The sequence below is a fragment of the Perna viridis genome, chromosome 14 (genome assembly GCF_037379345.1).
Source record: "Perna viridis isolate PV_CMFRI_1.1 ecotype Kerala chromosome 14, ASM3737934v1, whole genome shotgun sequence".
In the NCBI taxonomy this organism is placed as follows: Eukaryota; Metazoa; Mollusca; class Bivalvia; order Mytilida; family Mytilidae; genus Perna; species Perna viridis.
The window spans coordinates 8,877,210-8,897,443 of record NC_142458.1 but is presented as its reverse complement, the minus strand read 5'-3'; the positions used below and the strand labels follow the sequence as shown (position 1 = coordinate 8,897,443).

At 33.1% G+C, this 20,234-nt stretch overlaps 2 protein-coding genes across 2 annotated transcripts; one reads left to right on the top strand and one right to left on the bottom strand.

The window, feature by feature from the left end:
* Positions 1-2,179: 2,179 nt before the first annotated feature.
* Positions 2,180-13,289, bottom strand: LOC148598119 (F-box only protein 5-like). Its single transcript, XM_088560442.1, has 5 exons — positions 13,091-13,289; positions 6,150-6,888; positions 4,887-4,986; positions 4,207-4,338; positions 2,180-3,739 (listed from the first exon to the last, which is right to left on the bottom strand). Exons 2-5 carry the CDS (start codon positions 6,881-6,883, stop codon positions 3,497-3,499), a joined length of 1,209 nt encoding a protein of 402 aa, XP_088416568.1. The 5' UTR covers positions 6,884-6,888; positions 13,091-13,289; the 3' UTR covers positions 2,180-3,496.
* A 68-nt stretch (positions 13,290-13,357) lies between these two features.
* Positions 13,358-18,873, top strand: LOC148598118 (DNA-directed RNA polymerases I, II, and III subunit RPABC4-like). Its single transcript, XM_088560452.1, has 4 exons — positions 13,358-13,440; positions 15,045-15,111; positions 16,225-16,317; positions 18,627-18,873. The coding sequence occupies exons 2-4, from the start codon at positions 15,051-15,053 to the stop codon at positions 18,647-18,649; spliced, it is 177 nt and encodes a 58-aa protein (XP_088416578.1). The 5' UTR covers positions 13,358-13,440; positions 15,045-15,050; the 3' UTR covers positions 18,650-18,873.
* Positions 18,874-20,234: the final 1,361 nt, after the last annotated feature.

Below are 20,234 nucleotides of genomic sequence, written 5' to 3'. Positions count from 1 at the left end.
TTTAAATCAGTGATATGTTTGCGATCATATTCAATTTCACCAAAGACTTTCGAGCTTTCCTTTGAAACAGAATGAAATCAGTCCAAGTTACTTTGATGCTTACATAAAGTTAATTTAAAGTGGTTAATACAAACGTTCCAATGATTTGTAACAGTTGTTTCCCTTACCCTAGGTCTACCTCCTTAAAACAAAATTGTAGTCTAATGACATCAATCTGTCTTCCATAGATATTTGATGTTCGGATAATAATGAGTAAATTGAATGGATTTAATGCCATGGTAGTAATACAGTAGATTCCGGTTAATTTATTGCATAGCCTAGTTGTCTGAAAAAAAAAAATGCAATTAACAGGAATTATCATATCAAAGGAAAATGCTTACCGGTAATATTTTCAATTTTTAAGTGGGACATATTCTTTTATCTTGTCCGATTAGAGTCATGCGAAGGTGTCTAGTCAAAAGAATGAGAAAATATTGTTGTAATAAAAAAGTTCCTTAAAAAAACTGAGATATTTCACCAATAATGTATTGTTGTTTTACCCATATAGGTACATATTTTTGAGTAAATTTTGAAAATTATTTTTGCGATTTGTAAGAGAAATTTTCTAATTTTTGGTCTTATGTTATGTAAATAAGAGGAATTTTTTTACCTGGATAAGATAGGAAATGTTTTTGTTCTTTGAATTTCTATCCAACTTACAGGTACGCAATTAAGTGGAATCCACTGTACCGCATCATCATAATGCATCACTGTTGCCCTATATGTGCACCTGGTCCATACACCTAGTTGCTAGTGGAGTCCAGGTTGCTTATTTGTTTTGGTTTCATTGTATGTATTATTTTGGTTATTTCATGTTCTTTGTTATGTGTGTTTTCCTTTCCTTGTTTGTCTACCCCGCACTTGATCTTTTATGAGCAACTCGGCGGGTGTTTCTAGAAAAGCAGAGGATGCTTACTCTATAGGTGCACCTGGTTCATGCGCCCAGTTTTAAGTGGAGTCCGAGTTGCTCATTTGCTTTTGTTACTTTGTATGTATGATTTTAGCTACTCTATATTTTTTATGTTTGTGTCTGTTTTCCATGTCTGGTCTTTGTCCCTGGATTACATTCTTTTGATTACCGCTATAACCTTGGTTTCCTTGATTACTTTTTCCCTGTCTAGTTTTTATCCTTGGAATGTATTCTTTTGATTTCTGCTGGAATCTGGGTTACCTCGATTACTCTTTCATGCTCATTTATATAAGATGCTCAACTTTTGTTCAAACTCTTAGAACTGTTTCTGTGTGCTCACACAAGTGTGCATGGTTTCCAATTTATTCTATAAAGCTTACTTGACAGAGAATATAAAACATAGCTGAAATTTATTAATTCACTGGATTCACTGACTTCAATTGCACTAATTAATTTAAACATCCTACTAATTTTAGTCTGTTGTAAGTATTTCTATTTCCTAGCAAGTGGCAAGTGCTTGCTCCACAGTGCTGAAAGGTAGATTTTGACTACCACTTTGAGTTGTGGAATAATTTTTTATCTGCAAGGTCCACTGTTTTTAACAGATTGAAGAAAAAATTGAATAGAAAATGTAATTTTCATTGACACTGCAGTTAAAACTTATCTTTTATTGTGATAGAAAATTATGACCTCACAATATATTTTTTGTTGTAATGTTACTCTTCCGACTTTTTGTGAAATTGATACCTGTGATTTGATATCAGTCTTATTTGATGTTTTGTTTTCATTGCATAATGAATAAATTTCTGAGTTATATCAGTTAAAAATAGTAACCCACCCATCAGCCCGAGACTGGCTAATTTTAGCAAAATTATATAAATATATTGAAAAATTGTATTCAAGACTGGCTAGAATTTGAGTGAGTTTCCTACCCTGGTGATATATTGCAAGGAGAGGCTCAATGTGTGCATTTTGTTTTAGCAGTAAAAAAGCTTTTCAGCATTAAATAAACAGGCCTGGGTTTCATAAAAAAAATCTCAAATTGAGAATTTCCTCAAGTCTTGTGTTTTTCCTCAAATCTTCAAGTGATCTGATTGGTTGAAATTGGCAAACACTATGGTTGACTAATGCCTTAACCATTGAGGTATGATTATCAACTGCTGGATGACTAAGATTCTGTACATCTTTCTCCAGAAGCAGAAAATACACATGGATACAAGGAAACATATATAATTAATAAATATTTTATTGTGATAACAAGTAAATTGCATGAACACATTCTTGGTGGCAATAATTTTCATTTAACAAATCACATGTAAACATTAACATACCATCTCATGACCAGAAATGCACACAAGTTACCGGTAGTTACAGGATAGATTGAACTTTGAGGAACATTAAAGATGTTCAAATTGAGTTTTTCTACATGTATCATAGTGTATCTTATCTGAATAGCCAAGGAGAAGATTGACAAATGAGGAGAATACAAGTAAAACTGTAGTCCAAAAGGAAGTTGTAATTTACAACTAGCATATCAAATCTTGATTATACATGTACATGTTTGTGCATTTTGACCCAATAATGAACACTGTACCTTCAATTACGAAATAAATACAGTGAAGTTGAACATATAAATTATAATAATAATTGTGCCATTTAAATCATAAAATAAAAATAACAACATAAAATACAAAAACACTGTATAAAAAATCTTGACGTTGACTTGTCAGACATGCAAATATAAAAATATAATATAAAAAAATCTAACTGCTGAAATAAAAATATTTATTGGTTCTCTCAAAATTTTACATGCTTCTCCATGAATTTTGTACTTTGATCATTCTTTATACCACTTATGTTTTCTTTGTACCTAATGTAATTGTGCAAGAATTTTCAAAACTAAAGGCATTCATTTCTCTGTTAAGCAAGCAAGCAAAAAGTAAACAGTTTGTCTAAAATCAAATGTTAAATTGTATATAAAATAAAAATAAGTGTACAAAATAAAAGCTTAAACAATGAAATTAGACTAGTTCATTCTGTACTTGATCATGATTTCTCTACTAAAACATCAGAAAAGCAGCATTTTAGAACAACATTTTTCTATTGTATCGTATTTTCAATCTTAGGTCTTGGAAGATGATTGTTTTGAACTGCTATTGAAGTAATTATATATTGCACTTTAACTATTGGCTTTTCTTACAATATTTCTATCTTAATAGTAATAGTATATTAATTCTATTCTGACCTAATAGGCAAGAAGTCTATTACTCATTTTGTGTCTACTTGGAATGTATTTTCTTCCAAGCATCATCTATCGCATGCTCTCCTTTAAGGACGTGCTATCTTACAGTCTCCCCTAGGTCTGTACAGACAGTCAGTAGTTAATACTGCTTCATTATGGCACTCTGTCAGACCAGTCAGGGGAGATAATCAGTCAGTCCTGTCAGGGGAGATAATTTCATTATCTTCATTTGAATGGTTCAGTCATCTTTCTACTGATTGGCACTTGGGATTTATAATGCAGCCTCAAAGGCTTCCTTTTTGCTACTACAGTCTGCGTAAATTCTTTTTGCTTTTTCTACTACCTATAGAGTCTGTTTTTGGTTTTTTAGCTGCCACAGGTGTACATGGTTTCGAACCATGAAATTGAAAGAAACACTTGGAACAAAAGTCAAAGTTACATTCACTGTTCAGACACTGTCCTCTATCCTGCACTGGTAAAACTTTGGCAACTTTGGAACATTTCGGACATTTCCTCAACTTTTCTTCATTCTTTAAATCTTCTGCTGCCTGTAATAGAAACAGTAATAAAATTAGACCTTTGTGATGTTAAGAAATCTATTTGAAATTAAATCTTTATTTAGTGAAAACAATGTTTATTTATTGCTTGTTGTAACTTAGGTACAACATAATGTACCATCTATGTATGTGAAGTAGGGGTGTAATAGTTTCATTCCATCACGATCAAAATATTTCACGTTTTGTATACCTCTATTGCAATTTTCAGATGGGTCACATTTGTGTTATTTCTATTAATTTTCAACCAATTATCAAAATATAAATAAATAAACAAAATACACAAATTTCCCCTCATTATTTTTTTTCTCTTATAAACAATGTAAAGAGCATCTTAATAATTTATGATTGGCACTGACAATAGCAAAGAAAATTCCTTCCTTCCACACAGGTTTTCACAAAAATTAGGCAGAGAAGCAGAATTTAGTTTTGAAGGGCCTTAAGATCTCTGTGTTACATACCTTTTGAAAGAGATCAACTTTAATGGAACAAGGTGTCAGTTGTTTTCCAATAAGCTGTACAGGCGCAAGAGTCTTCTGACTATCTGTCAGACATCTCAGCGGTCTTGGAGGGGATTTCTTCCCTTTATTTTCCTGAAATGTAAAGACATTTTTTATATTCTTGTTTCATTATTTTAAAGCATTTTCTATGTGCAAAACATCCTAAATATTGTATTGGGTATTTTTAGCACAAGATCATTGTCATGGATGTCTGTGGAAAGTCACATTGTAGTTGTAAATTATCTCCATTTAGACCAAAATACTGATTTGGTTTGAAATAAAACCAGTATTTGAAATGACAGACATTAACAAGATGTTAAAAATATCATAATCTTTTACGTACATGTATGAAAATTTTGGAAAGTATGAAAGGGTTTTGGATTAATTTTTTTAGTTAATATTTCTGTGGTAGAAGCACTTTCTCATATAATAGTAGGTACATGTATATTAGGGGAACCAGAATTTTGAATTCTGGATGTAGCTTGCCCGAGGAGCAAATAAATTCTCCTCAGTAGTTATACTGAAGAGGAGGATAACATTAGTGGAAACATACCGGCTCGGTCAACTGAAGAAGTACATGTAAATGTACCTTATCTCATTTCAAAACCCATGAATTGAAACAAATTTATGTTAAGTAATACCTTTCCAGAGATAATTCTATCTGTTATAGATCTTTTTCTCTTTCTGCTATTAGGATCACCATTACACACTGTCTGCCATTTTCTGCTCACTTCACACATTCTGTAATAGTTAACAAGAAACTCAGTTATATGTATTTGGTTAGCCAATCAACGTACAAATGGCACTACACAGTCAACACAAATTTTAATTTCTCCATTCTTCACAAAGGAGTACCACTTCAAATATTATTTTTAGTTTACTACACCTGTCTTTACACCAAGGTATATTTAATGGATCTAGCAGTTTAATAGCATTTCTGAGTTATGGACAGAAAAAATATGGAATAGTAAAGAAATGAAGCAAATTTATCCCAGTTTTCATTTTGGTGGACATGAGTGACTCCACTGTAAAGAATGGAGAAATTCAAATTTTTGTTGATGGTATTGTATATTGTACGTGTATTACAATAAACAAACATCACATCTTGCCCTTTTTGAGTTAAATTACAAGTACATGTATTATACTGTCATCAGTCAGCAATTTTATTGGTTTTCCATTGTTCTTACATGCCAGATATTTTTAAACTCAAAGCTGCATCCTTGATTCTAAAAAATATTGGCAATTTCCTATAACAATATTACCTCAAATCAACTGTGATGTTGCTAATAAATAGAATAACGCCAGTTTTGAATGTCTTGACAGAATATCACATCTTGCCCTATCAGGCGCACTGTAATATTGTTTGTCTTGATTTTGAAACTGTTATTATTCTGTATACCTCAAAAGTATAGTGTTTTGTCTTAAAAAAAAACCAAAACACTAATCCCTATTTTTCAGGCTTTTCTAACTACATCAAATAATAAATTCATTCGTTATATCGCTTCAAATGTCCACAACAACAGAATGGATATTTAGACAGATTTTTTTGGGTGTAATTTGTTTACCTTTAAACCAGGGCATCTGACGAAACTGTTTTACATCGATCGAGAGCAGTCTTTCGAAAATTGGTCTCAGAAAATAGCTCAGAGACCTAATGATTTGATTCTTAACAGATTCTTTTACACTTGAGTCGGGGAGAAAGTGACTTGTTTCTATTATAATGTCACTTTACGGCAATGTTATGTTTCTTGTGTATCCTTAGTTTTACATACATGTACATGTACCTTACAAGTCATGTCTTAGGATTAATTTAATGCAATTATTACAATGTAGATACAAAATGTACAAATAAGGAAAGTTAAAATGTACATGTACACTGTACATTACATGTGATATAAACAAACCTGCAGAGATCTTTAGGTTCTAAATACTGTAAAATCATTGAACAGCTGATGTTTCTACTGGAAAGTTCAGTAATAATATCTACATGTTGGAGTCCCATTTTTCTACCAATCACTCTGTCACAAGTTGAAGGTGAAAAACTTTGCATCACCGAATCAAACTGTTCCACTAGTGAAGAAGTGTCTATTGAAGATATACAAGCATCTCCACAAGGTTCTGTTTCTAAATCTAAATTGAATGATGGAATGTTTATAGGTTGCTTTCGACATCGCTTACTGTCAGGCTCATACTGCGATGATTCTTTTTGTGGTGAGAAAAATGCAGCACCTGGAGTCTCATAGTAACGATTTACCCTCACGCTAAATGGGCACGGCCCAAAACTATCATCAAGTGCATTGTCTCTGACCTTTGTAATACTGGCAAAATTAAAAACAGGAGTCCTTTTCTCCAACTTGCAGACAGTACTTGGTGTCTCTACACAAATTGTTTGATCACAAAATGACTCATTGAAGGATTCATCAAACCCAGAGTCATTGACATGCCCAGTCGACATCGACCTTGTAACTTTGGCAGATTTATCTGACAACATGTCCCTGGTTAGGATTGGTGTTGAGGTACTGACAGACCTCATCTTCGCTGGGTGGAATGGCTCCATTTCTGAGTGGAATTCAGCTATCTTTGTTGAGTGAACTGGTTTCAGGAAAGGCAGGGGTCTGTGCAGAAGATCACCCATCATTTTCTCTGAAATTATTTAAAAAGTGAAATGTTATTAGAAAATCTGCAGCTATAGATACTCACATACATGTACATGAAGTGACAAGGAAGACAGGTAATGACAGATTAATTTCAAGCCCAAGCCCCCCTAAAAAAAATTGTAAATATGACAGAGCAAAAAATCAATTAAATATTGAAGAACTGCTTTTTAAAATTTATTCAGATTTTGAATTTAACTTAATAATCTGAAGCCTTGAAAACATCCATTTCTTCATAATTTATTTGTTTGAAAGGTGCTTTTAACATGCAACATGTGCAACAAGACTACACATATATTTCTTTTTATTTTGGGAACAATGATGAAATTTGTTTTCTATATAACATCCATCTTATTTGAAAGCCTTTCATTAAAAGGTGGTACCAGGTACACTACTGTTAATCAAAATTTTAATTCCTCCACTCTTCACATTGGAGTCATTCATGTCCTCCACTGTGACTCCACCAAAGTAAAAACATGGATAAATTGCCAAATTTCAATAGTTTTCAATATTTTTTCTGTTCTTTACAGAAATGTTATTAAACTTACATAAGAATCATTAAAAATATCTTGGCATAAAGACAGAAGTTAAGTAGGACTCTACCTAAGGATCATGCAAAATGTGATTCATGGGTAAAAAGCCTACATATTTTTATTTTTGATATTTTGTTTGAAATGTCATAGTAAACAGAAATTAACATGTGGTTTTTCATATAACCCCTGCTCTTAGGAGATAAAGATTTTATAGAGTGCACTGTAATTTTCAAAATTAAGGGAGATAACTCTGTAAATGATACTCAAATACAACAGAATCTATTGGATTTTCAATGTTGATTATCTCCTAAGAGCAGGCAGATTTGAATGAATAATTACACATCTCACAATAAAGACCCATAAAACAACTTAATTACAAAAATAAAAATATATAGCCTTTTTGGGGTGTATCACATTTTTCAGATTTTGCATGATTCTTAGCTGGAGTGCTACTTAATTACAGACAATTTTTGAAATGATGACTCCAGTGTGGAGAGTGGAGGCACTGTGACTCCACTCAAAATATCTCTACTGTGTAAAATTTTAGGTTTCCTCTGGAAAAATCCATTTAAAATCAACTTTTCCACAGTCAATGACTGCTTTCCTAACAAAACAAATCCTTACAGCATTTGAAGTTTTCAACTTGCCACGGGAAAGTGTAACTAAGTACCTAACTTTCCCTGACCCAAATTTCATTTGCCCCGGGTAACAGGAAATAGGTATCCTAGAACACTGAACATAGGTACCTGCATTGCAAAAAAAATAATGAAACCCTTGTAAGCATATGATACATGTATTTAAGTCATGCATGTAGTAGAATGTTTTTCCAGTACATACATTTTATGCAGTGTTCTCCCCATAATTTTGTAATAGCACAGTGATTACTGGCCTTCTTCCAAAATTAAAGCAGTGCCCATAGTGCATTATAACTAAAATTAATTACTAATAGCACAGTGCTAAGAAATCATAATGCTGCAAAGTACAGTGCTATAATGGCATGGGGAGAACACTGTTATGTACAATAGTAATAAACCATGTTCAATCATATCAATTCTGAAACTCACCATAAATGTAACTCGAACAACTTGTCGGTACATCAAGATATTTCACAGAAATATAGCTGCTCATATCAACTTATGTTTTCAATATGACAATTTTACATTAAAGCCCCTTTTTATAAGGCTACCAGTATTAGCAATAACAGTATTCATGTCACAAATTTTGCTTAAGTGAAATTTGCTCAATGACAATGTGTCAGTGAAAGAAATTAGGTGAAAAATGTTTAAATCATATTAGATCAAATATTTAATTCCAATACTACATGTACTTCTACTTGTAGACCACATACAAGTAAATTGAAATTGATACATTTTACTAATTAGTGGGACAATGGCTCAGCCCAGCTGTAGATATTGGGTTCTTCTAATTAAACTGCCAAAAATTATAATAAAACACCATGAAACCAATTGAATTGATTGACCAATCAGTCTGTCCAAGTAAAAATGTACTATAGAACTGCTCTCTCAGTGACTCACAGTGGGATGAGGTGAGTATACTTTACAAATAAGTGTTATATACACAAGCTGAGAACAAGCCATAACTTTAATATACATGTAAACTTAAAATTTTGCATATTTTTGATACAGTTAAACCTGTCTATAGTGAACCCCTTTTCGACTTTAGAATTGGTGCAATTTGGACAGGAGTTCAATTTACCAAGGTTCAAAATATATTTTAGTGTTGATATATAGTCAAACCTGTCTAAACCGAACTCTGAATTAACTGAAAACCTGTCTATAACAGACAACTTTTGAAGTCCCATTGTGTATGTTTAAATTATTCTGAACCTGGATACACCGTACACCTTGGACCAAATTCCACAGTCCATAATGGGTTCAGTTTAGAGAGGTTTTACTGTATATCTGAAGGAACTTTAAAATTGTCTGGTTTTGACAATTTATCAGATTATTTGGGGTTTGGTTTAGACAGATTTCATTGTGTTTACTAAAATAATTTGAATCAGGTAACGATTTAAATTAAATTTGGCATGCCTTACATGTACATGTATACAGGGTTTGAAATTAGCAAGGACCCAATCACCAATGGCTCTTAAAATTTGGGGCTACTTGACTTACTATTGTGATTGTAAAGAACTGTATATACATGTATTGGCTACAAAAGTTTAAGCTGTGGGCGACAAAGCCAAAGTTTTAGTTAAAAAACCTAGGAGTATGAAATGACAAGTCATGCAAGTCATCCCTACAATGTCTTAGGTAAAATTAAGGCAATTTTAAATATTTTTTGTCAATGACATGCAAAGTTGCCAAAAACCTCAATGTTGTGAAAATTAATAGAAATACACTGTACACTGTAATGTATAATCATGAACATCTACATGTACAATTACTTATCTGTTAACACAAAATAAGGTTAAGAAATTACTTTAAATAAACAAAACAGTGCCAGTAAAGAAGAAACATTTCTACATGAAAATAATTTGTTATAAATGTATATTGATAACTTACATATCCATTGATTGTAAATCCAAGATAGGAGAAAAAATGAAAAATGTTAGCTTGTGCAAGTTTCAAAGAATAAAAATCAAGTGATGTCACAAGTGTCGTGTCAAATAATGACCATATTAAACAAAAAAATATCATATCTTCCTAAAACTTTAATCCTTGATTTTTCTGATAATCATGATTACTGTGATAAGCATGATAAACCTTATCATATCATGACAATAAAACAGAATAATCACTCACTCTTATCACAACACTGAAAATGATATTCTTTGAAGTGACAAAATTCTTCCTTCAGAAATAAGTATTTGGTAATTACCTGATGAAAAGATATTGACTTAGTGAAGTTTTAACAGTCATAAAACTGGTAAATACAAGTATTACAAAGAAATAACAATATATGCAAATTGCCTGAGGTCATCACAGGTAATTATGACACTTAGGTACAAATATACCCCAGGTATTGCAGAGGTCAATTATATTGTCATTTACTAATGAACTTTCAAACAACTGCTTGATTGACACAGGTCAAATTTAATTATAAAAAAATTCTTTGATTTAAATTGAAACTGACATCAGGAGGTAAAGTTAAAAAAAAAATCCAATTTCAATTTGACAATTTGAACAATTTATTTCCAACACATCCATATTTTGTGGTACATGCGTTGCACTTGACCTTCTGAAATATCAAAGCTTAAAAAGCTAGGGAGACCACTCACAGAAGGTCAATTATAAGGCTAACATTGTAGTTGGGACACTCTTGTGAAAAGATGGTACGTGTACTTGAAGTTTCTAAAAAATGATAATCTGAGACAAAAGTTTGCCTAACATACAGTTTTTTATACATTTACATCCTGTTGGCAGAGCACTTTTAAGTTTTGAAAAAAAAAGCTCAATTTTTTAAAAAATTACCCTTATATCAAGAAACAAAGTAGAATGAGCCATCCAAAACTCCACTAAAAATTGGGAGCATGGACCAGTTATATTTCAGGTATATACATGTAAGGCATACTGGAGAATCTAAGGTGGGATTGTACTGAAAAGCAAATTTGATGTATATTCTGTATTTCAATTATTACAAAGTACTTGTACTATACATGTATGTTATATGTAGGATAATTTTTTTTATTTGCTATAATGCTTTCATCACACATGCACTCAAAAGGGGGTGAGTTGGGGTGTAGAGGTTGATATCAGGATTTTTTCTACCTTCCACTATAGCTGATCTGATCAGAAAGAAAGAATATCATTTGGCTAGATCCTTCAATCTCAGTTTCCGCTATATAGACTAATTTCGGGGATTTGATACATCGCATCTACCCAAAAGAACTTGAGATGAAGGATACTACGGACACTGTGAAGTCAGCCTCATATCTTGACCTACACTTAGAAATTGATGGTAAAGGAAAACTATTGACCAAAATTTACGACAAATGTGATGACTTTTCATTCAGAACTGTCAACTTTCCTTTCATCTGTGGCAACATCCCTTCGGCACCTGCGTATGAAGTGTTCATATTACAACTCATATGTTCTGCCAGAGCTTGCCTAAACTACGCAGACATTTTGTATCGTGCTAGAACTCTAACAAATAGGCTTCTGGAACAGGGTTATGTTGCTACAAGATTGAAGTCATCACTACAGAAGTTTTATGGTCATCATCATGAACTCGTGGATTGTTATGGTGTACCCAACTGCACCATGAAAACTGATTTATTCAAAGGGTCATAGTTTTCCTTTCCTTGTTTGTCTACCCATAACTTGACTTTTTATGAGCAACTCGGTGGGTGTTTCTAGAAAAGCAGAGGATGCTTACCCTACCAGTGCACATGGTCCATGCTTCTAGTTTTTAGTGGAGTCTGAGTTGCTCATTTGCTTTTGTTACTTTGTATGTATGATTTTAGTTAATTTGTGTTTTCCATGTCTGGTCTTTGTCCCTGGATTACACTCTTTTGATTACCGCTATAACCTTAGTTACCTTGATTACTCTTTCAATTTACCACTGATTATTGGCCCTATTCCCGATGAGAAAAAGTGTCTTTTTTCCCCAAAATTTATCATGAATTTCCCAACTGAAGCAAGCAATATGAAAGTTGTCAATTAATTTGTCTGTTGGCAGAATGAGCCATATTTATTGATGAGTTGGCAAATCCTTATTGTCACAATTTCTTGAGAGCAATTTTAAGGTCGAACTTATTTCGAACTTCTCTCACCTTTATCCTCTATAATACAATGAGTTCTGGAAACCATGAACAAAAAAGCAAGGGTAAAACAGTATACCCCTCTACTTTGGAGCAGGGGAATAAAAAAGATTTACTGATATTTAATATATTTTTACCAATAACAAATGAGCTGAGGGTATTATACATTTATGTACCTCTTACTATACCACACTACACTATTTACTATGTACATGGGGCAATTTCCATGTGGACATGTATAAATAAGTATTATAATAATATTTTAGATCTGGACTGAAATGAAGTTTATGTAAGTCATTCCACCATAATGGACAAAAAGAATTGTAACTGCAATGTGACACACAAAATTTCTTTTTGTGAAATTGACCTGTTTATTGCATGATGTAAATGAATATCATGCATTTTTGTACATGATACGTCACTAGCAGCAAAACTGTAGCTCTTGATTCTTTTTTTTGATTTTGCAATCAAACGTTTAAAAAATACAAATAAATAGTTAGAGCTACGTTTTCGCAGCTAGGTACTTTACAAGATATGAATCTAGCTTCTTTTTCTTCTTCAGATCATTGAATTTTATCACTGTATTTCGTGTTTGAACACGATTTAAGTTGTTACTTTTATGTGGCAGACGGTTCATGAATGTTTAAAATTAAAATTCATTTATCGAAACTTCCGTTCAATCGGATGGCATGTCTGCTGATGACGTGATGTGTCAACAATGATGGGCCATTGACATTGTGGCATAAAGTTTTAATTTTTAAATAATCGAAGATTTTTTCACAAATCATGTTTGAAATGTAAATCACCCAATATAAATGGCCAATTAATAGATGAAAATTATTGTGGAACACATATTTTGAAAATATTTTGTAAGTGGGTCTCACCGGGAGCGGGAAGTCTGGTATGTTCCAGTGACGACTTTCAAAATAACTTACCATTAATTCCAAGCGTTTATCGCTTTTCAAGAAATTAAAAACATAAAAATTAAGCACTAATTCGTCTTTACACAACACTAATATCCCTTTTATATGTGAAGAATGTCGCCTGTCGTATAATTTTTTTCTTTGTTGATTTCAAGGATTTGAAATTTTCGCCATGAACTGGGAACCAATCAAATGCCTTCTTTTCCGATACTTTCTAGCTTTTTCCATACAGTTGATTGAAAAATCTAAATAATTTAGCAACCAAATATCACGCGAGATTTCGTTTATTTGTTTACATCAGCGAGAACTGTTAAATTTCCGGTTCCGGTTTCTGTAAGCGTGACAATTTTTCAAGAAAACATGTAAGGTTTATCCTATAGAGTTGTAGTTCTAAATATCATACAGTATATTTGGCATTCGCCCATGGCCCTTTCTCTGTCCAATTGCATAAACTTTCAAAATACATTAATTCCAAGTTCCGACTGAATGATTTCAGTTATTAAAAGTGTTGACACTGTTGTACATATTGTCTTTTTGATAATGATACGTGGTGTACATGCATATACTGAACAGTCATTACAGTATATACATAAATATTTGTATTTAAATCATAACGATAGCGGTAAGTCCGTTACAAGGATTATATTAAAAGATTGGTTAGGCTGTCTCATACCCTCCATCATCCATGACCATGTAGGCATGTACTCTTTGTAGCATTGCTGTTGCGGTGTTGGGTAAATTGCTCAAATTTAAATTTGAAATTGATGGTATGGTCAAAAATGTGTAACCTGTACCCATACCAACTTGTCCTAAAATAATGATTGGCTTAGATATTAATTCATGTGGTATGTTAAAAACTGAAAATTCCATGAGATGTGGAAAATTCCATTTCAATGCATTATTAGTCAAGAAAATGATGTATATTTTTCGAATATTTCCTGTATGTTGGTTTTCACAATTCCAAAAGTCTAAAATGTGTAACTGAAATTACTGTACCAAACTAATTATTAACTATTTTGTAATCTATATTCATGAGAGCAAGTATCTTTACGCAGTATTTAAAAAAAATCAAATGCACATGTAAAATCTTTTATGAGTACCATTACAGTTGTATTGAAGTCCATGAGGGGACATCTTAGTCTGAATGGCAAATTTGAAACAGTATGGCAGTGATCAGTTTTGTACATCTTGAGGTGACGTTTCGTGCAGCATATGAGAATACACTACTGAAGTTTTGGAAATTTGATGCATATTTCTTTTTCGGAATGGGGCAAAAATTCTGACCCAAATAGGAGTAATAAAATCGGTGACTGGTACCTAGCTGCTTGCAATAGGGGTTCAAATTAGTTGTTGTCAGAGATTCAGGACCCTTGGTTTGACTTTTGTTGGACCTTTAATTTTCATTTACTTCAGTCTAAAACCTTCAATCCTATTCAGTAACAATATATTGAGGACTTAAGATTTTCCAAAAGTGGATAAAGTATATGAAATTTTTACATCTGCTGCTAAAAGCAATTCAAATACAATGTAAATCCAGTGTGTTTTATACCTTGAAACAAATACCTGTCTCTGCTGTTTGTTACTTGTCCAAGTCTGAAAGTTAATTAAGTGGGTACGTAACTAACTTCTTTTAAGTTCAAATGGCTCATTTAAATTTCTTGAAATATTTTTCAGTGGTTTACTCTGACAAAAGAAGCAAAATATATAAATTTCAAGGAATTTTAATCAACATGTTTCATGGGAATAATTTCAGTGAACATACATGTGTATAGTAGCTTCATCACTAAGGTGCTTTAAGTTTGATAATATCAGAATGTCACAAAACAAAACATTTTGCTGATTTTTACAGAGTTGTTTCCCTTAGGTGTTGTGTACCTCCTTAAGTACCAAATTTTATAAAGTTCAGACACTATTAAACGATGCCTTTTCTGTTGTTTGTTAATAATTCTCTGATTTTAAATTGTAGTTAGAGATGGAAACCAAAGAGGGTACAGCTCCTGTTAAGCAACAGACTATGATCTACATTTGTGGTGGTAAGGCTATTCAATACTCCTGAAAGGAGTAGTGTAAATTGTAATTCATTTTTTCATTCAGGATAATGAAGGTTTGAGATAGTAAAATCTAAATTTAACTATATAGAGATAAAAGAAATGACATTACAGATCTCAAGATGCAGGAGACTCTGATTCTGTCATGATATTTATAGAAACTATGAAAAAATAAAATGGCAGCACATATGTCAGAAAAATTTTATACCCTCCCTTGTTAGACATATTTAATCTTTTGCCTTGAATTGTAGAAAAAAATATATTTTCATTGAAGTTTTTATGCTTGAGTCATGTTTTAAATGTTTGTATGCCATAGAACTTAAAATGCTGAAAATCAGACCCTCCTTCAGACCCCCTACCCAAAAGTTTTCATTTGTGATTTTGAAAAACAGAATAATTCAAAAACGTTACAGAAAAAAAAAATATAAAAAATAAAGCCAAAGATATTTTTTTCTATCCTAGATGGAAAAACAAAGAGTTAAAAATACTGATTGTTTGTATTTAGACACATATGAGTTAAAAATACCGATTGTTTGTATTTAGACACATATGAGTGTGCTCTTGGTCATGAACTAAGTCTATTACGTGTACATGGTTAATTTAGCAGATTTTGTTTTTATCGCATTCTGAGTTCTCTGTCACACTTATTTCATTTGAAAATTGAAAAAAATACAAATAAAAATTTCAAAAAATCCCTACTTACCCACCCTACAAAATTTTAGAAGGGTGATCATTAACACAACATTTTTTTTTGGCCTTAGGCAAGTTAGTTGGCCTCCTTTTCAAAATTCCTGGATTGGTCACTGGAATCACACTGTATTTTCTTGTAAATGTAACTCCTCTATACAATTCAAGAGATTTTGATGAAATTTATAGGAAGGTTGGGCATCATATATACATGTAGATGTGCAAGAAGACATATAGTTATTGTCAGAGGACTCCAAAGATTATGAATCCAACTTTCAAGGGTTTTTTCATTTAACATTTAGCTCCATTTGATGTCAGGGATACCAGTATTGTTTTTGTTACTTTATCAATACGTTTTCTAGTTTTTATGAAATTTCAGAACTCGAAATTTAATTTTTTTTTCTTTTTCAGAATGTCACCAGGAAAATGAGATTAAAGCGAGGGATCCAATCAGATGTAGAGAATGTGGTTATAGAATTATGTACAAAAAAAGGACGAAAAGAAGCATCCTTTTATACAATATAGTTTTCATCATCATGAGGAGGTCGTAGACTTTTAGAAATGGTGTCAGGCAGGAATAATTTTCAAGAATCCAGGACTTTCAAATCAATGGTCCCCTTCAGGGAAGTTCATAATAAAGCGGAAGTCCACTTAAGAAAAATCATTTGTCCCCACTAAAAGATCATTTAAAAGAGTTGAAGGTCCAGGACACTGTTAAAAGAAATTTCAAAGGTCTTTTGTCAGAAATTGAGGATCCTGGACCTTGGACTGCCACTAATTTTACTACCTCTGATTGGCCTGAAAATAATCTCCTACAGGTCAAATTATTCTTATATAAATATTAATATTTCTTTGTGAACATTGCCTATTGTGTATGTCTCAAGTTTAAGCAATTTAGCATGCCCATTCTTCCATTGTTAGAGAATTCATTTTAACCAAGTTTTCTTCTAGAAAATAACCCTTGAAATTTAGTCAACGTAAATAAAAAGCTGATTCTTGGACCATGTTAGCTACCGGTAATGTTATGTATTGATTTTGAAATTTTACATCCTACATATATAATATGAACCATAAATCTTGAGACAAAGCAATACCTGTTCACTGTTCACCTTTGGAACAGGTCACGATGGAGATTTTCCCACATGACACAATCCCATGTGGGAGATTTTTAAGTTAGAGCAAATTTTCTATGTAAACATTAAACTTTTTGTTTATTTTCACAGAAAGTATAGGAATTTTAATCAAAAACCTCCCATAAAGTTATTTGGGAGATTCTTTTTTTTTTCAATTTGATTTTGTGGAAATCTCCCCTCCCCAATATATGGGAGGGTCAACATTTGGTCATTGCTTTTCTGCCAAGCATTTGACATATATATAGAAGAAATTTCTAGGCATGCAGAGACATACTTTTTATAGATTGTTGCTTCTGTGGGATAGCACCATAAAAATTGGACTCAGCATATCACTTCTACAAAGCAGGGTCTGTTCAACTAGTCCAATGTTCTTATCTGGAAATGTATGGAGTATCTGCCATAGGATGTTAAACCACAGTCAATATATCAATCATAAAACTTATTAGGAATATAATCAAGACATAATGAATTTTTGGCTCCTGTAGTGAAAACAAGATGATCATAGATGTAACTTTTAAATTTTGTGAATAACGCTTTTAGAGAAGCTATTGACTGCAGCCACTTTTAAAGCCACCAATTACTCTAAATATCCAAATGATATATAAAAGAAATTTCGGACCCGCGCAGGTCCAGGTGTAAAAAGAATAGGCCTGCAGCAGCGCTAAGCTTGTCGTATAAGTTGACTAAATGGTGCTCAGAAAGCTAGCCGGGGCTAGGGTGCTCTGCCCACAGAACAACTGGGTTGTGTGCTCCAGATGGTGGAATGGGGTACCCCTGGTGTGTTACATGCTGGGGTTGTCAGGCTATAATACGGAGAACCTGACCGCAAACCATAGTGGTGCACAGTGTTGGGAAAGATGCCGCGTTCCTCGCATGTTAAAAAACCCTACTGTGGTATTCTCCTGGAGTAGGAACCATAGAGGTTTGCCACAGGAGGCTAAATTGCCCTGCCTGACCCTACCCACCTCTCCCTATTTCCAGTGGTAATCAAAATTTGTCGATCCTATTATCCTTGTGTCCCATCCCTTGTTTCATTTCATCATCATTCATGGAGCTGAAATGTCGCTGCTTGGGCGTTAAACCCTGACAATCAATCAGTCAATCAATAAAGGGAATTTGTTATCAGGATTCCCGGAAATGCATTGGAGAGACTTCTTCTGTGTTAAGATATACTATGTTATGGGTATTTGGACCCTTTTTCAAATCAGAGAATTTGATTTGACACTGGGGGGGGGGGAGGGGGAGCAGGGCTTTCATTATCTTTTCAGTGAACAGGCTTAATAGAGAAAGTGGACCGTCTACACCTTCAAAATATATCAAAGGGGGAATGGGTCCCATTGTGATTTTGAACTGTCCATTTCCACTTTTTGAACTGTCTTCATTTTGACAGTGGCCTGTTCTTAATGCTTAATAGGGGGTTGGGGGGGGGGGCACTACAACCCTGCCTGAATATACCCGCTATAGAATAACAAAACATTTTTTCTCAGTTTGTCTTTCATTCTTTAAATCAATATTTTTATATTTAGGGAATCAACACACGATATGAGTTGGATGTGTAAAATTCATGCATGATACTCAGAGCCTCTTGGTTTTTAATGCACTGTATTGTACACAAAATGTTGTATTTCAGTAATTGCCTGGACTGTTGTATTTCAGCATTATTTCCTTAACTTTCTACAGTGATTGTGTTTGATGCAAGATGACCATAGTTGACAAATTGTGATATTTTTGGAAAGTACTACAAATATGGACTGAATATAGTGCATTTTATGACAATGTCTAAAAACTGGGCCACATATGACATTTCACAAATTATATGAAAGTATGATTGAGCTTGTCATTGTTATTATTGACATTTTTGTTGTCATTGGATTAAAAAAAAAAATATCCACCATTATTGACTAATAAAAAGCTGAAAGAAATTGTACTTTTTTGTTTTGGTATTGAAGTTTGATTGTGAGTTTGAAGCAGCCTCAAGATTTCATTTTTATGTGTAAGTACAACAATTTTGACTATAGAATGGTATGGAATTGTTGTTTGGTTTCTACACAATCTAAAATATATACTATAACTGTGAATCTGTGGCAACATCCCTTCAGCACCTGTGTATGGAGTGTTCATATCACAACTCATATGTTATGCCAGAGCTAGCCAAAACTACGCAGACTTTTTGTATTGTGCTAAAACTCTTAACAAATAGGCTTCTGGAACAGGGTTATGTTGCTACAAGATTGAAGTCATCACTACAGAAGTTTTATGGTTGTTATGAACTCTAGGATCGTTATGGTGTAACCATCATCACCATGAAAACTGATTTATTCAACAGGTCATAGTTTTCCTTTCCTCGTTTGTCTACCCCGAACGACTTTTTATGAGCAACTCAGCAGGTGTTTCTAGAAAAGCAGAGGATGCTTACCCTACCGGTACACCCGGTCCATGCTCCTAGTTTTTAGTGGAATCCGAGTTGCTCATTTGCTTTCGTTACTTTGTGTTCTTTGTTGTGTATGTCTGTTTTCCATGTCTGGTCTTTGTCCCTGGATTACATTCTTTTGATTACCGCTATAACCTTGGTTCCCTTGATGACTCTCTCTATGAATTTTTCTACAGGGAAAAATACCAAGGTCAGGCTAGGAGTGAGTTTTGTGTCTCTCCTTTTAGTACATGTATTTTGGATTAAGAGGGCAAAAACAATTTTCTGGGTTTTGTAGGGATCTTAATGAAATTGTAACAGAGTAAAGGTATAAAGGTAAGCCTAGGATAGAGGACACAACTCTTGAAATCAGTAATATGTTTGTATCATATTCAATTTCACCAAAGCCTATCAAGCTTTCATTTGAAATAGGATGAAATCAAACCAAGTTACTTTGATGCATACATGAAATTGATGTAAAATGCTGAATACAAATATTCCAATGATTTTCAAGAGTTGTGTCCCTTACCCTAGGTCTACCTCCTTGAATTTGCTTTTGAGGATGGAATGAGATTCAATGCTATTTAATAGAGGTCATTCACTTTTGTTAAACCAGGAATTTGAAAACCTCAGACCTATACTAGAACTAATTTTAACAAATGAGGCTTGGATTGATTTTGGGCATTTTGGAACTGGAGCTACATCATGAAGGAAGTTATATGATTGGTGAAATTGAATTTTAGCACTTAGGGATTAAGACCACTTACATTTTACAAGGTACTTTAACAAGTAAATTGACAATGTGAAGCCTAAATATCTAAAAACCTTGCATTTAAATTTTGGATTTATGGTATGAATACATGTAGGTATGTCAAGCT